At 54.0% G+C, this 19,533-nt stretch overlaps 1 protein-coding gene across 2 annotated transcripts; it reads left to right on the forward strand.

The window, feature by feature from the left end:
* Positions 1–14,789: 14,789 nt before the first annotated feature.
* On the forward strand, positions 14,790–19,098 carry MXRA8 (matrix remodeling associated 8). Of its 2 annotated transcripts, none has more exons than XM_055304660.1 (10): positions 14,790–14,901; positions 16,011–16,034; positions 16,151–16,456; positions 16,562–16,663; positions 16,750–17,220; positions 17,400–17,558; positions 17,717–17,756; positions 17,853–17,929; positions 18,038–18,118; positions 18,225–19,098. In XM_055304660.1, exons 1-10 carry the CDS (start codon positions 14,853–14,855, stop codon positions 18,275–18,277), a joined length of 1,362 nt encoding a protein of 453 aa, XP_055160635.1. In that variant the 5' UTR covers positions 14,790–14,852; the 3' UTR covers positions 18,278–19,098. The 2 variants fall into 2 exon arrangements, with proteins under 2 accessions (XP_055160635.1, XP_055160636.1); XM_055304661.1 differs by having other exon boundaries at positions 14,791–14,901; positions 18,252–19,098.
* Positions 19,099–19,533: the final 435 nt, after the last annotated feature.

The following is a 19,533-nucleotide window of genomic DNA, read 5'->3' on the forward strand; positions in this document are numbered from 1 at the left end:
CCAGAGGAGGCCCCAGCCAGGGCCAGAGGTATTGGGGGTGTTCTTGGGCATCTGCTGGGGGCTCTGCCTCTTGGCCCCAAAGTAGAGGCATCTCTGAGCTCAGCCCCCATGCCTTGTCACTTGGCTGCTCCATGCAGCCAGTGTCTTCTGGCCTGTGTGTTCCTGGCCACACGGTGGGCCATGGAAGGAGCCAGACAGGCTCAGGCCTCAGGGTAGGATGCTGAGGCTGGATGCTGGGTCCTGAGAGGGGCTGGTTGTGGCCTGCCTATGACAGATGAGCTGGGAACAGCTGCACTCCCTGTTGTCCAAGGAGTATGCAGGCTGGTGAGAGTGACACAGCCTCCAAATGGAACGGAGATGGAGAAAGAAGCCTGCTCCGCGGGCCTGGCCAGCTGAGCTCTGTGAGAAGGGTCACTGGAATGTTGTTGGGATCAGTCCTCTCTAGGGCTAAGTTCTGGGGAAAGCCCTTGAAGGGCTCTTGATCTGTGACTCCTGGGATGGGGCTGAGGAGTCCAGAGCTGGGTCTGGAGTTAGCCTCAGGATGGGGACCAGTGGGGACAGCCCCCACCACCTGTCAGGGCACCCAGAGTCCAGCCCATGCTCCCATCAAATTCTGTCCACTGCCGACCTCAGTCTTCTAGGGCCATTTGGATGAGGAATCCGATCCAGGACATTGAGTCGCATGACAGCTGAGTGCTAGGGCTAGAACTAGGGTCCAGGGAGGGTGAGTGGGGTGTCTGGACAGCGTCTGGGGGCCTGGGGTTCTCTGTAGGAGGTGGGGTGGCCTGTGTATCTGCTGAGGACCACTCCCGGATATACAGGGGAGGGAAGCTCTGAACACTCCCTGATGACCCAGGGGGCAGGGAGTTGGGACAACAGCAGAGCTGTCAGGGCTCCTGAGGCAAAGGGGAGGGAAGGCCTCAGGCTGGGTACATGCTTGTGCCACCTCCTAGAGAACATGGTCAAAACCAGAGTTGAGCTACGTCAGGTGGTATTAATAGCACATGCATCTCATAAAGTATAAATTGTAGAGTGTACTTGTCCCAGTAAATTTGGGAGCACAGGTTTCTGCCACAACTGGATGCACGGTGAGTGCTTTGTGACCTGGCACTCTGCCCCACATCCTTGCCCCCTGTGCTGGCCTCACCTTGGTGTGGACAATCTGCAGTCCAGGAGGAGATTGATCCAGCTCAGAGTCCTGCTGAGCAGAGCTGGCCGACCTCCAGGGTCTGCTGTGTGGGTGGACGGGGCCCCTAAGGCCACCAAGACCCTCTCATGGACAGGGCTGTCCTGCCTACCATCTGTCCCAGCTGAGGTGGGTCAGGTATGCAGGGCTGGGCTCCAACATGGCCTTCCCTCTGCACCCAGACCCGGGGGCTCTGGGCCCCTCCCCTCCTCCAAAAGGAGTGTGTTCACTTTGATTGGCCTTGTTGGTTTCAGTACTTTGTATTTACAGTTATTTTTTAACTTCCCAGCCAAGTAAGATTGTAGCTCCATGTGAAGTTGTTCTACAAAGCTGATAACAAAACAGTTTCCTTCTTGCCCACTGGAGTCTGACCAAGCTGGCAACCATGGCTTCTTCAGTGGACTCCCTCCCGGTGGGGATGCCACAGCCTGACAGCACTTGCATGGCCTCTGGGCTCAGCAAGATCACACTTTCCTTTTCATACAACTGTTTGTTTCCTTGTTTTTCTATTTATCAAAATTCAGCCCTAAGGGGATCCCTGGGTGGCGCAGCGGTTTAGCGCCTGCCTTTGGCCCAGGGCGCAATCCTGGAGACCCGGGATCGAGTCCCACGTCGGGCTCCCGGTGCATGGAGCCTGCTTCTCCCTCTGCCTGTGTCTCTGCCTCTCTCTCTCTGCCTGCTTCTCCCTCTGCCTGTGTCTCTGCCTCTCTCTCTCTCTCTCTCTCTCTCTCTCTGTGTGACTATCATAAATAAATAAAAATTTTAAAAAATTAAAAAAAAATTCAGCCCTAAATTTGCTGACAGAATTTTAAAAGTCACAGTTTTGGTCAAATTTCTGAAATGATTATTGTTCACATGGAGTAGCCTCCTGGTGTCCGCTGTCTGGGCTGCCCTGGGCCCCACCTGCTGGGTCCTGGTCACCATGTTCTTCCTTGTTTTCATGGAGTATGTTTGTCTTTTTCCATTTTTTTGAAAGGTTTATTTATTTGAGAGAGAGCATGCACAGGTGGGGGTGGGAAGGACAGAGGGAGAATCTCAAGCAGACTCCCTGCTAAGCACAGAGCTTGATCCCACGACCCTGAGATTACAACCTGAGCTGAAACTAAGAATCAGACACTCAACTGACAGCTCCCCAGGTACCCCAATGGAGTATGTTTTTCTGGAAAATGCTCATGGGAGCTAGATCATACAACAAGGACTAATTGACGTGTGTGAGTGGGTTCCCTGAAGTCCCAGGTGCTGTACTAGGTTCTTTACAGGAGCTGCTTCATTTCCTAGTAACAGTAAATCTGTGATCAGCTAGTTTTATCCGTGGGGGCCCAACAGCAGAGGTTACCTCACCTACAGTCACACAGCTCAGAACCTGTCCATGATTCAGCTACAAGTCTGACTCTGAAACTTAATTTAAGAAAATTATTTTAATAGAAGTTTTGCCTGTGAATGCTGAACTAGGTCAGTAGTTCGATAGTGCTATGAAAAATAGCACACCACCTTTCCCAGGGTCAGTTTTAGCCATCTTAGATGATTCTTTTGGCATTTATTGTTCTATCTTTAAGTTGGTGGCTTTTACATTGTTTTTGACAAAAACTCGAATATATTTTGGGGCACCTGGATGGCTCAGTCGATTAACATCTGCCTTCAGCCTCAGGTCGTGACCCCACGGTCCTGGGATCAAGCCCCACATTGTGCTCCCTGCTCATTGGGAAGTCTGCTTCTCCGTCTCCTCTGTCCTTCCCCCTGCTTGTGCTCTCTCTTTCTCTGTCAAATAAATCTTTTTTAAAAAATTGCTATCACTACCTGGTGCTTACACACACACACAGAACTGCAAGGTTTTTAAAAAATATATTTTATTTTTCTATTCATGAGAGACACACATAGAGAGAGAGGCAGAGACACAGGCAGAGGGAGAAGCAGGCTCCTCACAGGTAGCCTGTCTCAGGACTTGATTCCCGGACCTTGGGATCATGACCAAAGCGGAGGGCAGATGCTCAACCCACTGAGCCACCCAGGTGTCCCAGAACTGAAAGATTTAAAAAGCAACACTTACATTTACCTCTCCTAAGAGTAATAATCTCAGATACATTCTTTCTATTTCTTTTTTTAAAAGGTTTTATTTATTTATTTGAGAGAGAGAGGGAAAGAAGTAAGCCACCAACTTGTTTTCTTGAAGCTTCTCGTTTTCCTTGTTCTGCAGTGTTCACAGTGATGTAGTTCACTACAGATCTGTTTCCACTTGGAAAAGCCTGATGCAATCTAGAAAGTCCTGGGAAATCCTCCTGAGCTGCTGTGCTGTCACGTGCCCACCCTCTCTCCTTTCCCATTTCCTATCTCATTGGCATTTTCAACATTTTAATCTATTTAATGAAATTTTAAAAATTTCAGTTACATAATTTTTAATTTCTAAGAGGCTTTGTGTTTTGGGTATTTTGGGGAGATATTTTTAATGGTGCTCACTCTGTTTATGTTTCACAGATGTGATGTCATCTCTTCTGTAAGGATATTAATGATACCTGTATTCTCAAGCACAGTGCCCCCATCACCCCTGTCTAGTTTCTGCTTCTGAGATGATTTTTCTGTTTGTTGACTTTGGTCTCTGTTTTCCGTGTTAGTGGGTTTCCTCTGGTAGAACTTATATTTATGTGTGGTCTACAGAGCTCTGCAAGAAATGTCCAAGACATCCAGAAATACTCTCAAAGCACCCTTTCTGTCCACTTGTAGTGGGAGCCAGGACGCTTTGGAGATGTAGCTGCTTCCAGGTGCAGCTGTCAACTTGAGGAATTAAAGCACACAACCCCTCATTCAACTGGAATTTCGGATAAGGAACACATAGTTTTCATTATATGTGTGTCCTGTGTGGTACTTAATCTGGTGACTCTAACACTGGGTCTGGCAAGAAGCATATAGAACTGGGGCATCTTTTCATACCAGATGGCATGAGCATTGTTGAAGGCTTATGTGGGTGTGTCAGAGGGCTCAGGATCCAGCATGGAAGGCTTTCACTGGCCAAGTGAAAAAGCGTCAGAATATAAACCACACTGGGCTGAAGCATAAAGTGAAATCCACTGGGCAACTGGAGGACTGATCGAGAGGTCATGAGGCATGTAGCCCTCCTGAAATTGATTACATTCTTTGATTGGAAGACTGAGAAGATTTTTATGAGTATATTAGTATAATTTTCTATCTTACTGAAAACCAAAAATGATGTATGAGATTATAAAGTCTCTGAAGTTTGATGGAATGCCCATTCTGATGGGCTTAAATAGGCTAATACATGCTTGTATAGATTTAAAATAGAGAACATGACAGTTCCAAAGGAAAAAAAAATTTAGCTTCTAATGCCTTAGGAATGTTCACCCTTTAAGAAAGGTCATTTTCTTGCAGAATCCACAGCTCAAAAAGAAAGAAAAAAGCAGGGATAATGGTTGATTGTTGGATAAGAAGCAAAGATGTAAATTCATGCAGAGAGCAAGTAATGCCAAGGGGACTTCAGATAAACATTAATTCAGTGTCGCTTAAATGTCAGGCTGAAAAATGTAGAGTCTGACAGCTTCTATCAGAAAAAGTTCAGGTAATATATTTTTTTAAGATTTTATTTATTTATTCATGAGAGAAAGCGATAGAGGCAGAGACACAGGCAGAGGGGGAAGCAGGCTCTATGCAGGGAACCTGATGTAGGACTCGATCCCAGGACTCCAGGATCATGTGCTGGGCTGAAGGCAGAAGCTTACCTGCTGAGCTACCCAGGTGTTCCTCAGGTAATATTTTTAATCAAGGTGAATCCTTGGACAAATTAGACTCGTTTTATGATTCTGATTTAAAACAACTATGAGGGGATCCCTGGGTGGCGCAGCGGTTTGGCGCCTGCCTTTGGCCCAGGGCGCGATTCTGGAGACCCCGGATGGAGTCCCACGTCGGGCTCCCGGTGCATGGAGCCTGCTTCTCCTTCTGCCTATGTCTCTGCCTCTTTCTCTCTCTCTCCCTCTCTGTGTGACTATCATAAAATAAAAAAAAAAATAAAAAAAAATAAAACAACTATGTGGGGACACCTGGGTGGCTCAGTTGGTGAAGCATCTGCCTTCAGCTCGAGTCATGTTCCCGGGGTCCTGGGATTGAGTCCTGTGTAGGGCTCCCTGCTCAGTGGGGGGTCTGCTTTTCCATCTCCCTCTGCCTCCCCATGCTTGTGCACGCGCTCTCTCTCTCTCTCTCTCTGTCAAATAAATAAAGTCTTAAAAAAATAAAACAGGTATAAGATGATAGAAAGTTACAGCTTCTAGAAAGATTAGGTTATTTACTGATGATGCAAAACTTGCATAAACTTTACTAAATGTCCTGGTCTGGTTTTAAGGTCAGGTGAGTTATCTTTATTGAGCTTTTTTTTTTTTTTTTAAAGTAGTGTCCACATCCAGCACAGAGCCTGACTGGGGCTTGAACTCATGACCCTGGATCCTGACCTGATCTGAAATTCAGAGTCAGATGCACAGACTGAGTCCCCCAGGTGCCTCGGGTAAGTTACTTTACCAGAAAATATTTACAGTCACATAAATGTACACATCTGTGTTTATGTTGAAATAGCTGTTCTCTATCATAAAATATGTCTTCTGTAAACCTCAGTGCTCTGAATTATTTGCATTTCATTACACCACTCATCTCTCACTTCCTGTGGTATATTATCTCTGAAGATGTCACAACAACTTCCCCTTCCTAGTACACATGCTGCTTGGCAACGTGAGATTGCTGTCCTTCCTATTGAGAGCTGGGGTCTGACTCCCAGCCCTTGAGGGCTGCCTGGCACCTGCTCTGACCCTCTGACTGTGGTCAAGTGCTGCCGAGCCTTCATGTTGGGGCCTGGCAGCTTCCATCAGCGGGAGGAAGACTAGGCTAGACTACTGAGTACCAAGAGGTTGTGGGGCCACACGGACAGAGAGGACCATGTGGGTGGGGGGGCCACATGAACAGGGAATGGACCATGTAGACACAGAGAAGACCCAGCTGATGGCCACTTTGAGGCCCCAGGTGCCAGAAGGAAGCTGTCTGGATCCTCTGGCCCCCAGTGAGCCATTCTACCAGCACCATGTGGGACACAGACAGGCTGTCCTGTCGGACTTCCTGAGTGGTAAAAGATCCCAGACGCAGGTCTAGTCTCCTGCCCCGTGCTGTGTGGTGGGGGCTGGGATGCTGCAAGCCATCCACCTGGGATTCTCCTGTGCTCAGTATGGACTTATGGATGTTTACTTTATATTTGGATTATGATCCAAAATACCTTTGCTGGCTCTCTGGCTGGCCCTCACTCCACCTTTGGCCCCTGTGCTCTTTGGCACATCCCATCGTTCTCTTCTTTCATTTATTTACTGATGTTAATACTTCCTTACTCTTGGGCACCACAGGTCTCCAGGCTTATCTTTGATGTTTCCTCCCCGTCATAAAATAAGCCATTTCTCCAAGGAGCCCTGATTCTTTTTGTTGGAAAACTGTTTTAGAAACCAGGATCCAGGTGCTGGGGGTGTACTGCCCCACTTGTGTGCACAGGTCTGTGCTTCTGCATGTCCACACCAGTGTCTACACCATACTGGATACAAGCCACTGCTGGCATCTCCAGCTGTACCCCATGAGCACAGAGGTCACTCTAGCTGCTGCTTCTTGCTTAACCCCCAGGTAGTGAGAAACCTGGTTGCCACCAGCCACCACCCACTTGCCTAACTGGTTCTGGGACACACATTAGAATCGCTGAACCAGGGATCCCTGGGTGGCGCAGCGGTTTGGCGCCTGCCTTTGGCCCAGGGCGCGATCCTGGAGACCCGGGATCGAATCCCACGTTGGGCTCCCGGTGCATGGAGCCTGCTTCTCCCTCTGCCTGTGTCTCTGCCTCTCTCTCTCTCTCTCTCTATGACTATCATAAAAAAAAAAAAAAAGAATCAGTGAACCACAGCCCATGGAGAATGGCTCTTGGCTAGAGAGCAGGGCTAGTGTACTTCCTTGGCCTCTAGTCTTTTTTTTTCTTTTTTAAGATTTTATTTATTTATTCATGAGGGAGAGAGAGAGAGAGAGAGAGAGAGAGAGAGAGAGAGAGAGAGAGGCAGAGGGAGAAGCAGGCTCCATGCAGGGAGCCCAACGTGGGACTTGATCCTGGGGTTCCAGGATCATGCCCTGGGCCAAAAGCAGATTCTCAACCGCTGAGCTACCCAGGTGTCCCCTTAGCCTCTTGTCTTACAGATTTTTCTCCAAAGTGACTTGGGTCAGCACTTTCCTTACCCTCTTCACTGAGGTCATTTCATTTGAAATGTACTTTGTTTGCTTGCTTTTGCCGCATTCTGAGTCTTCCCAAGTTCCTAAAACAGCATTTAAGACTTTGCATCATTGAGGTTGACTCTGAGCTGTGCAGTTCCTTGGGTCCTAAAAAACACAGTGTCACCCACCCACCTGACAGTGCTCCAGGGGATAGTTTCCCTGCTCTAAGACATCCCTGTACCCCACCTGCTCACCCCCCAACCCCCGTTCCTGGTTGTAAGCCATTTAGTTTTAAGGTGGTTTGTTTTGCATCAAAGGCTACAGGAAATAGCTGGACAATTTGTAAACATACTGAAATTCCCAAAGACAGAGACTACAGAAATAGTGGTCACTATATAAAGACATTTATTCTTCCTTCAAATTTTGTCTAGTTTGGATGGTAAAATTACTGTGATATACAGGTTGTGTCACATATACAGTTGAATATAGATAAACTAAAGCTGACAGCTTAGTTATGTTATCTAAAATATGAATATTTGTGTCTGTGTAAATGTATTCACAGAAAGGTAAACGAATGTTTTGACTGAGCAGATGTATATATAATAATAATAATGGAGAAGGAAAGGAATTGCTTCTGGTTTGCATCAGGAAGAGCATCTCTCACTGGCTCTGCCTCTGTGGGGCCTCCCTGGGGGTTTTGGCGTGGGACCACTTCTGTTACCAGATGGTCCTCTTGTCTCAGGGCAAGTGCTCCTGGTCATCATGTGCTGCTGTGCTTGTTTTTTTTTTTTTTAAAGATTTTACTTATTCATGACACACACACACACACACACACAGAGAGAGAGAGAGAGAGAAAGAGAGAGAGAGAGAGAGGCAGAGACACAGGCAGAGGGAGAAGCAGGCCCCATGCAGGGAGCCCGATGTGAGACTGGATCCCGGGTCTCCAGGATCACGCCCCGGGCTGCAGGTGGCGCTAAACCGCTGAGCCACGGGGGCTGCCCTGCTGTGCTTAAATTTTTTTTTTTTTTTTTTAATTTATGATAGAGAGAGAGAGAGAGAGAGAGGCAGAGACATAGGCAGAGGGAGAAGCAGGCTCCATGCACCGGGAGCCTGACGTGGGATTCAATCCCAGGTCTCCAGGATCGCGCCCTGGGCCAAAGGCAGGCGCTAATCCACTGCGCCACCCAGGGATCCCGCTGTGCTTATTTTAAATATTGTCACCCTGGGCAGCCCCGGTGGCACAGCGGTTTAGCGCCACTTGCAGCCCGGGCGTGATCCTGGAGACCCGGGATCCAGTCTCACATCGGGCTCCCTGCATGGGGCCTGCTTCTCCCTCTGCCTGTGTCTCTGCCTCTCTCTCTCTCGCTCTGTGTCTCTCATGATAAATAAAAAAATAAAAATTAAAAAAAATATCGTCACCCTGAATAAAACTACAGAGGAGATGACCACGTCCGTACCAGGCCCCCTATCAACTCTGGTGTGGCTTTCCCAAAACCAGGCCTCAGGTCAAAAGTAGAAAAGCTGACAGCATATCCTCAACCTCATCTGTCTCAGGGGTTCCTACAGCTGGCCACACAGGGCTGCCTCTCTTGTATAAAAGGAGGGATAGTACAGATAAATCAATGATTTCTCAACCCACTTTAATCACCTCATCACATAGCATGAAGCCCTAACTATGGGAAAATCAAATAAAAAATGTTCAACCTTCGTAAGCTGCTTATGTACAAAAGCCATGCTCTAGTTCTGCTATGCTGAGCGGGCTGCATGTCCATGTTCACGTGTAGGACTGGTGTGGGGACCATCCACAGACAGGCTTCGTTTCCGTGTCAGTGCTCTTCCCGGTCAGTGACAATTAGGGCACCATGAGGCAGTATCTAGTTCACCCCCAGCGCATTAAATATTGATACTCTCAGAGTCACTGTTGACCAAATCCCTGGAAAGCTTGTTACATCTTGAGAGAGGTTCTGCTCTCTGACCTTTGCGTGTTTTGTCTGCTGGCCAGCCAGCAGTGGTTCCTGCTTCCCTCACACTTACCTGCTACAAACTGCAAATCAGAAATGGACTGTTCTAGGGTGTCAGAAGGGCATGTATAGGAGGGTCTGCTTTGGGTAAACGCGACCACCCTGGACACTTACCGTACTCTTTCCTGTGACCATGTCAGGGCTCCAGGATGCCTTTGCACCAGATACTTTCTCTTTTCATCAAGAAAAGAATCTCTGTCGCCCCGACTCAGCCTCCTTGGGGCCTCCCCAGGGGTCTCAAGCTGATCCCACCAAGGCTTGAAGCAGACGGCCTGGAAACACATTCAGCTCAGCCCAAGATCCGCAAGATGAGGCAGAGTAAGTGACAGTCCCAACTGAGAGTGCAGGTGGGGGTGCTGGGCATGCAAGGCAGTGGGAACCCTCCCAGCTGCACTGCCCAAGGTGCATTGCAGGGTGAAGCAGGGTTGGTGTCCCTGTGGACAGTGCTGCAGAAAGATTACAATGGCCAGGTCAAGGCTTCGAGATGGCCGAGGGACCTTGTGTCATGGGAAGACACCGCTGACCCACCCAGCCCATCCAGACACACAGGAGAACCCCTTCGTGCTGTGTGTTCCTGCTGGGGGAGCTCACACCCATGCTTGCTGTAAAGTGGAGATGCTCGGAGAAGTCCCAGGCCCAAGGGCACCACCCGTTGTGAGGCTGGTGCAGTGGAGGGTTAGCAACCTGACAGCTGGCACGTCGTACAACCACTGCAGGCCTGTCTCTTTTCTAACAGGACCTAACTGAATAAACCAAATCTGTCACCAACGGAGAGGTCGGTAAAGTGAACTTCCCTCCGTGGACCCGGGAAGCTACCTCATGTGGATGCAGTGCTCTGGGTCCTCTCAGGAGGCTGGGCTGGTGGCTGTTCCACAGGTCATCTGCCCCGGCCTTTCAGAAGCAAAGGCCGTCCCCTAACCAACTCGCTAGAAATGTGGTGGCCATGGAGGTCACCCCCCCCCCCCCAGTAGAGGCACTGCGTGTGATGGCCCTTAGAACAAAACTGATGGTTTTTGGCTCCTGACTTGAAAACTGATGGATCTGTGAGGACAATGAGGAAGTGATTTTGGCATCAAAGGAGAGGTTAAAACACTGACATACCCCCTGCAGCTTGGGGCCAGGTTCCAGCTCAAGAATGTCTATGAGGTGGGCTCCAGTGCCTTGGCAGGCTGGCTTGCTGTGCACCCACAGATGGGAGCAGCTAGGCGGAGGAGCACCTGACCAAGGGTGGCCCTTGGTCGGGTGCTGCGGCAGGAAACCACTGATGAGAGGCTGACTCTGACTAGTCAAATCTTTGGTCTTGTTTGCTTGACATTTTCCCGGGATGAAAAGTTTTGCTGGTCCATGAGGCAATGTATCTACATTTCCATATTCTTATCTGTATTTTTTTTTTTTGAAAGAGAGCTAGCACACAAGTGGGGTGGGGCAGCTGAGCACAGAGCCCTCTTCCCTGAGATCACAACCTGAACTGAAATCGAGAGTTGGGTACCTCACCGCCTGAGCCACCCAGGTGCCCTCAAGATTTTAGGTCATTGATATACCCAGCCTGAGGCTCAAACTCACAACTCTGAGATGGAGAACCACACGCTCCACCAACTGAGCATGCTGGGTGCCTGTCCTGCCAGGTCGTCGCCCTGAAGTCCTCACCCTCCCAGCCCACAGCTCTCCTGAGGGACACACTCAACTCTTCTGACCCAGAATGGGCGCAGTTCTTGCCTCATGGTGTGAAATGCTGCAGGGTGGCGAGCCTCCAGGAGAAGGTGGCCCCTCCAAGAACAGGTCAGAACCAGCAGACACTGTCAGTGAAATTGGAAGTGCCTCACGTGACTGATGATCCATGCGCTTCCCAAGGAACTTGGGCAGCCTCAGCCCTGCTGCCAGCCACCAGTCTCAAACTGACAAACTAGTCCCTTCTCCTTGTGAAACTTGTGCCTTTTGCAGGTTTAAGCCTGGCCTTGCTCTGTTCCAGAGACACTTGCATTTGTCTTCTATTGCTGTACCACACATTGAGCAGCTTAATGCAACACTTTATTTTATTTTATTTTATTATTTTTTTAAAATATTTTATTTATTTATTCATGATAGACACAGAGAGAGAAAGAGAGGCAGAGACACAGGCAGAAGGAGAAGCAGGCTCCATGCCGGGAGCCCGATGCGGGACTCGATCCCGTGTCTCCAGGATCACGCCCTGGGCCAAAGGCATGCGCCAAACCGCTGAGCCACCCAGGGATCCCCTGAGCCACCCAGGGATCCCCCAACACTTTTATTATTACAGAGCTGCCCTGGGTCAGACACCTAGACAGGAGCCTCCCCTCAGGGCCTCCCAGATGAAATGAGTGTCTGCCGGTGCTGCGTCTGGACCCGAGGCACCAGTCCCCTTCCACGCCATCCTGGGGGGCAGCAGAATTCAGGTCCTTGCTGTTATCGGACTGAGGTCCAGTTTCTTCTTGACTGTTGGCTGGGGGCTGCCCACATGTTCCCTCCAAGGGCTCTTTCACAGAATGGCCAGCTGGAGAAGTTGACTCCAGGCAGCACGATGGAGACTCTATCAGACAGTGACATCCCAGCCCCTCATCCTTTGGTTGTTACAGCGCCCTGCCCGCACTCAAGGGGAGGACACAGAGTGTGCTTCGACCGCACCTGACAGTCCTGCAGCCCACCTGGCCCTTGGTGGGCTGTGTCCCTTGTGTGCTCGTGTAGGCCCTACTGGCTCTGAGTCACCTCACATGCCTGCGTCCCCAGACCACAGTCCCTCAGTCCTCCCTCAGTCCCTCCAAGCACCCTATCAGCAAGAGAGCCTGACTGCAGCCCTTCAGACCTCCCTATGTGCCCAGCTCTGCTCTCATCTGAGAGGCAGCTTCCCCAGGCCCCAGCCTGGACATTTACCTGTGGGTGTTACTCCATCAGAGGCCGTCCGCTCAGTCCTGTGGAGGGAGACCCTGCCGTTTGCCGTTTTTGTCTCTCGACAACACTTCTTCCAGATGATCTTATTTGTCCGAGAGCAGGCCTGCCATCTGTCTGCCTCCCTCCAACAGCTTCCAGTTCCTTGGCACACAATAGGTGCTCAGCAAATATTTGTTGAATGACAGAACAGTGGCACGAGCACGTGTCTGTGTCTGGTGGCATCTCTGAGTGCCTGTGGTTTCTCCTCCCAGTGAGCTTGGCTGCCTGGAATGTCCGAGTCCCCAGGAACAGGAGCCAGAACCTGCTTCTTAGTGGGGCTGGTTGGCTGGCCCCTGCATTGTCCAGCCAAACCTCCTAGAAGAGGAGAGGTGGGTACAGGGCTCTGGTCTGGTAGGGGGTTGGCCAGAGCTCAGGGTGTGACCATGGTGATGTCAGTGGCTTTGTCCTGGTGGTCTCTTCCCAAGGAACAGAGATGCTGGGCGACCCTGGGAACTGAGCAATCAGCAGTCACTTGGGAAAGAGTCGGAGGTCTCAGGCCTTGGCCAGGGGAGGGGCAGGTGGCCTGCTGAAACTTTAACTTTACTCTCATCTGTGGCTATTAACTGCCAAGAGTAGGGGTGGGGGCAGCAGCCTTTGCTGCTCATTTTGGTTTTGCTGGCCTCAGGCAGAGAGGGACAAGAGGGGTTGCAGCCCTGCACCACATCTGTCCATTCTTGCCCAGTGGTTCACTGGGGTCAGCTGCCCCCCAGTGGCGGCCCCCTCAGACTTACACATCTGGGCCAAGCTGAGGGCTGAGTTTCCACCGGAGAGGGCCTCACAGGGCCCAAGGCCAGGGAACCTGCTGGGAGAGGGGGCGCGCCCACAGGCTCCTGGCTCCTCGGCTGGGAGCTGACCCTGGTCCCCTTCCAGACAGAGGGGCCAGTGCTGGGCCATTTCTGCCTCCCTCTAGCACTGTCTGGACATCTTCCCTCCACTGTGGAGAGACAGCCCAGCAGACAGAGGCGGGAACAGAGGACAGAGATGGAGAGACATGGGCGGGACACAGAGAAGATTGGTCACCAGCTAATATAAACCAGTTAAAAAAACAGGAGGAGAGGCCAGGCCTCCTAGCCAGCCAGGCAGGGCTTGTTTTTTCCAGAATGAAAGGCCCAGGGAGGGGCTGGGACCAGGACCAGTTCTGATTCCAGTTTGGAAAAGGGGCTCTGACCCCCAGGGCCTGGGTCTTGCTGAGGAAATGAGTCCATTGCGGGGGGTTCCTCACATCCTCATGGCTGGCGCTCCCTGTCCTGACCCCTCATTCCTCTGCAGCTGTGACAGTCTCCCCACCTTGCCTGGAGCTGGGGAGACCAGTTGGACTGGGTTCCTTGCTGGTCTGAGGAATTGGGGACCAGGACAGGGTTCATGGGTGAGATCCCCACCCACCAGGGACTGGGGCCAGTGACCATAATTCTATTCAAATGGGCAGTTTAAAAAACGCACTGTGGGTTTTGGTAGTTGTTTGCTTTTTTTTTTTTCTTTTTGAGGTTTGCTTAACTAGAAAGAGTGGGTTTGGTATGCAGTGTATGATCTGTTATTTTGCATTTGTTTATGTGACTCTGTAAGTTTTCCCAGAGCTTCAAATTTGTGCCTTCCGTTGGGGAGGTTCCCATACCTCCCTTCCTCCCTCCACTCTGGGCAGGGAGTGTCTTAGCCAGGATTTGCTTTCAGGGACACCAAGCTCTGCCCTGGATGGTGGGCAGATGGGGATCCTGGCCCGAGCCAGAGGCTGGTCAAACGCTGCCCCTCAGTGCTCAGGGTCCCCACTCTTATGCCCTGGCAGGCTCCCCTGGGTGGTAAAGATGTTGATCAACAGCAGGGCCCATCATGCTGTCCTAAGGGAGCCCCCTTGGCCCCACCCCCCAGGGGTGTTGTGACTGTCTTTTCCTTTCATAAATGAAGAAATGCAGCCCCCAGAGGAGGCTAAGGGGAATAGTTGGAAGAGGTGTAGGTCTGGCAACCTGGGCTCCTTAGGGGTCCCAGCCCTGGAGGCCTTTCTGTTAGGAATGCCTCAAGCTCCATAGCAAGCACAGACGGGGAGGATCCTGCCCACACCTTGGGCCAAGGTCCCCCGACAGGAGTGGAAGGGAGGTGATGTGCACCCCAGAGCCCAGTCCTGCAGCAGCCCCAAGGGCCTCATATGTCACAGCTGCCCCCACAGCATCTGGGACCATGCCCTCCACCCTCCTACCCCTCCTGGACCTGGGCCAGAGAAGGGGCAGGGTCTCTGCTCTGATTCCCCTCACGTTGTTGGGCACCATGCCCATGTTCCTACCCCACCCCCCCCAAAGGCCAGCCAAGGATTTCGGGAGGGCTAGGGGCCAGCTGGAGCCAGAGGGGGCGGTCTGCAGACTGTTGACCCCGCCCAGGACTCTGTGATGTCATGGTGGGGGCTAAGGAGGGGGAGGGGGCCGGGCTGTTTTTCTGGAGAGTTGGAGCAGAAGTGAGACAAAGCGAGGCCAGTGAGCCAGGCAGGCGCCATGGAGCTGCAGACCCAAGTTCTGCTCTGGGAACTTGTGCTTCTACACAGTGAGTGCAGGGTGGGTGGGGGTCCAGAGTGGGGGCACAACCAGGTCTTTGTGTTCTGTGCAAAGCCGCCTGTCGGAGCTTGAGTGTGGAGCAGTGGGACGCCCTCACTGCTGGGAAGGGGCTGGGGCGGGGCGGGGGTTGGGGGGGGCTCAAGATGGCAGCTCACCAGAATGCGGGGGGGGGGGGGGGCCCAGGACCCAGGAAGCCACACGGATTCAGGAACAAGAGGGCTAAGACAGGCAGGGAGGCTGAGGTGGGGGGTGCCTCTCCCTGGGGTCCCTTGCCCACCTCACTCTTCCACTTGTCCTAGTGGTCAGAAGAGGAGTAGGTCGGGGGATCTAGGGGGCCTGGGAACAGTGAGGCTCACAGGGTCTGTTCCAGCCCCTACTTGGCTCCCAGGCCCCCTGAGCCCGCCTTCTGGGCTGGCCCGCTGAGCCGGCACATTCCTCCTGGTCCTGGGCGCTCAGCCCATCTCTGAAGCAGAAACTTGCTTATGGGGGTGCGGATGGTCCAGCCTGCTCAGCCTCAGGCCTCTGCCCTTCAGGGGGGCTGCGGGGGCTCCAGCTGTAAGACTTGGGTGCGGGGCAGGGTGCCCAGCTGGGGTAAGGACTCTTGAGGGCTTGTGTGGCATAGCCTTGGCAGGTGTGTGTACCTCACTGTATACCAAGGTGCAGGAGCCCTCAAAACCAGCCTTGAGCATCAGGCTTTGGGGCTCTGGTGGCCTTGCTGCAGTGATGGTGATACTAGCCACCATTCCTGAGGGTGGCCTTTGGTGACAAGCACATACTCCAGAGCTGCCTCCACCATTCACCCCCAAAAGGGGAATGCTGTCCCACGGCCCAGGCAGGTGACTGTGGGGATGAGGTGGCGGCCGTGGGAGACGTGCCTGCACCATGGGGGGCTAAAGGAGACCCCTTGCCCATCTCATCTGCTAGCCTTCTCTGACAATCCCCACCTGCTAAGAGGGAGTCATTAACATGCCCCACCCCCCCAGCCCAGCAAGTGCCGTAAGGGGACCCAGGGAGCCATGTCGGGTCAGGCTGGGTGGGTGACCTGGATGCAAAGGCTCAGGTCAACCCCTCCCCAGTAGGACTCTCTTCTTCTTCTAGGCTCTGCTGTCCTTCTCTCCTCAGGTTAGTGGCCACCCTCCCCTGGAAACCACAACAGGCCCCCTCCTGACTTGCCAGACCCGCCCTATGCCTTGCCTTTGGGTCCTGCCCCTCCCCCAGTGACTCCTCCTCCCCACCAGTGCCCTCGGGGTCCCTGCCTGCCGCCAGCTCCGTAGTGTCCGAGTCCACCGTGAGCTGGGCAGCGGGCGCCCTGGCCGTGCTGCGCTGCCAGAGCCCGAGAATGGTGTGGACGCAGGACCGGCTGCACGACCGCCAGCGCGTGGTCCACTGGGACCTCAGCGGCAGCCCCGCCGGCGGCCCGGCTCGCAGACTCGTGGACATGTATTCGGCGGGCGAGCAGCGCGTGTACGGGCCTCGCGACCACGGCCGCCTTCTGCTCCCGCCTTCTGCCTTCCACGACGGCAACTTCTCGCTGCTCATCCGCGGTAAGGAGCCCGGGGCGGTGACGGGGCGCCGGGGAGGGGGGCGGGGCGCAGGGGCCGGGCGGGCCCACCTTGCCCTTCACCGCTGGGTTTCCTGCCCGGTCGTAGCGGTGGAGTATGCCGACGAGGGGCTGTACACCTGTAACCTGCACCACCATTACTGCCACCTCTACGAGACCCTGGCCGTCCGCCTGGAGGTCACGGACAACCGTGAGTGCGCCCCCCTCCCGCCCCCGGGACGTGTCCCCGCTGGCTCCCGGCCCGCCCACCGGGTGCTGACCGGCCTGCACCCCCAGCCCAGGAGGCTGGCGCGCACTGGGACGGCGAGAAGGAGGTGCTGGTGGTAGAACGCGGCGCGCCCGCGCTGCTAACCTGCGTGAACCGGGCGCACGTCTGGACCGACCGGCATCTGGAGGAGGCGCAGCAGGTCGTGCACTGGGACCGACAGCCGCCCGGTGTGCCGCACGACCGCGCTGACCGCCTGCTGGACCTGTATGCCTCGGGTGAGCGCCGGGCCTACGGGCCGCCCTTCCTGCGCGACCGCGTGGCGGTGGGGGTGGACGCGTTTGCGCGCGGCGACTTCTCCCTGCGCATCGACCCGTTGGAGCCCGCTGATGAGGGCACCTACTCCTGCCACCTGCACCACCACTACTGCGGCCTGCACGAGCGCCGCATCTTTCACCTGAGGGTCACCGAGCCAGTCGCTGAGCCGCCCCCGCGGGACTCGCCCGGCAACGGTTCCAGCCACAGCAGCGCCCCCGGCCCAGGTACCGTGCGCCCCTCCCCGCCCCTCCCCCCCGCCATGGCCCCGGGTGTTAGCCGAGGGGAGGCGCCAAGAGCCGCACCTTTCTCCCCAGACCCGCGCAGAGGGGCGGCCTGGGTCGGGTGCCCGCTGGGTGGGGGGCGCTGCGCGCTCCCTGACGCCGCCCCCGCTGGGCCCGTGCAGATTCCACCCTGCCGCGCGGCCGCAGCGTCATCAACGTCATCGTCCCCGAGGGCCGCGCCCACTTCTTCCAGCAGCTGGGCTATGTGTTGGCCACCCTGCTCCTCTTCATTCTCCTGCTCATCACTGTCATCCTGGCCACCCGCCAGCGCCGCCGCGGAGGTGAGGGGGCCTCCATCTTGCAGGGTTGAGGCCAGCGCTAGGAAGCCTCCCCTGACCAGAGGCAGGGTGTGGGATGTGGTGGCCTGAGCAAAGGGTGAGCAGGGGCGGGAGCTGGGGAGGGGGGTGAGACCACCCCCGACATGACTTTTCCTCCCCAGGGTACGAGTACTCGGACAAGAAGTCGGGGAAGTCAAAGGGGTGAGTAGGTCCTCCAGGCTCTCCTGGGGACCAGATCACCCCCCCCCCTCCCAGCCCACTCTCTGCTCTAACCACCAATCACCCTCCTGTCTCCAGGAAAGATGTTAATTTGGCAGAGTTTGCTGTGGCTACAGGCGACCAGGCTGTTTACAGAAGTGAGGACATCCAGCTAGGTGAGGGAGGGCCCCAGAACCAAGGAGCAGACTGTGGCTCCCAGGCCTGAGCTAGGGAAGGTACATCTCTGGGTGGGGGAGCCTCACCCTGCTCTTTCCCTGCACCAGATTACAAAAACAACATCCTCAAGGAGAGGGCTGAGCTGGGCCACAGCCCACTGCCCACCAAGAACATTGACTTGGACAAAGGTGAGTGGCATACCTCACCCCATCCACACTCACTAAGCCAGCCCCAGGGGCAGAGGTCCCTGGGCCGTCCTGCTGGATGTCTGCCTTGTGTTTGCCCTTGTGACAGATGTCCACCTGTTTCCTTGGCTTCCAGTGTTCAGGAAGGAGTACTGCAAATAAGGTGACCCTGGGCTCCTGGCTGGGCCAGCAGCCCTGCCAACTCCTGTCTGTCTATCTTGGAGGATGACCTCCTGACCCTCATGTGGCTCACCCGACCCCCTTCCAGCGGCTGGTCCCGCTGTCCTGGAACTTGGCCTGGACTGGTACAGAGTGAGGCTGCCTCCAGACCCCTTTCCTGAGAGCTATCCTAATCCTCACAAGCAGCAACGGGCTTGTTGGGATTCTGCTGGAGCCGCAGCTGCCCCTTCACCAGCTCTTAGCAGGCCGTTGCCGGCTCCCATACTCACTGGTGGTCCTGCCCACCCCCCTGGCACAACCCTAACCCTGCTGATGTTCCCCAATCCTTCAGGCTCTCCTGGCCCCTGCCGCTGTGAGCTGGTGCTCAGTGGGGACTCTTGGAGTTCAGGTCAGCCTCAGGGCTGGCACCCTGGCCCCTTCTTCACCCCTTTCTAGGGGGAGCCTACAGCTAGGACCTGGGGATTGCACACTCCAGGCCCCAGGCTAATTCCCCTCTGCTCTGTATTGGGGCTACTTGGGGCTGCCCTAGGCTTTTTCTCTGTCTTCCACTCTATTCCAGCTTTATTTCCAGCAAGTGCCTTGACAGTCACTGGGCTCCATGTGACTTCTGACTCTGACCCCCCTCCCACAGCCCCTTCTTGGGCTGTAGTCTGGGGCTGGGACCTCATTTGGTTTCTGTTTTGGCTGAGGACAGGGGAGGGGTAAAAGTGGTTCTAGAGTGGCTTGTGCTGCCACCCCCAATGCCCCACATTTGCTCCTCCTGGGAAACTACCATCATCACAATAAAGACCACATAATTTTTAGGTCTGCCTCTGTGGCTCCTACTTCATGCCCTAGGGGGCAGAGTCTGGGCCTTGGAAACCTCGAAATGCTTTCCTTCATCTGAAGCCCTGCTGTCACTGCCCATTTCTTTGGGTGGAAGGTCTGAGTCCAGGTATCCTGGGAATCCTATGGCACTATTCCTGGTTGTGAAAGTTCCAGATTCTCTTCTGAGGGCTTATTTGGACATGGAGGAGGACAGCCCTCTGAGAAGCAGATGCCAACATGGGATTAGTTGTGTGAGGATAAAGAGGAGGGAAACAGGAGTAGGTGCCAAAGGCAGGACCCTTGTGAGGAGGAGTGGAGAGGGCTGCAGGAGGAAGCACCCCATCCTCCAAAACTCTCCCAGGATAGTAGGAGGCTGGAAAGGATGTCTGTCACCCCCTGCTGGAAACCCAGAGGTGGTGTTAAGAATATGC

This window comes from Nyctereutes procyonoides, unplaced genomic scaffold (assembly GCF_905146905.1).
Source record: "Nyctereutes procyonoides isolate TBG_1078 unplaced genomic scaffold, NYPRO_anot_genome, whole genome shotgun sequence".
Classification (NCBI taxonomy): Eukaryota; Metazoa; Chordata; class Mammalia; order Carnivora; family Canidae; genus Nyctereutes; species Nyctereutes procyonoides.

Excerpts from the sequence above, each read along its gene's own strand:
- MXRA8 (XM_055304660.1), top strand. The coding sequence starts at position 14,853 with ATGGAGCTGCAGACCCAAGTTCTGCTCTGGGAACTTGTGCTTCTACAC. Across the intron at positions 16,664-16,749 it reads CCTGGAGGTCACGGACAACC|CCCAGGAGGCTGGCGCGCAC; the intron begins GTGAGTGCGCCC and ends CTGCACCCCCAG. Across the intron at positions 17,757-17,852 it reads AAGTCGGGGAAGTCAAAGGG|GAAAGATGTTAATTTGGCAG; the intron begins GTGAGTAGGTCC and ends TCCTGTCTCCAG.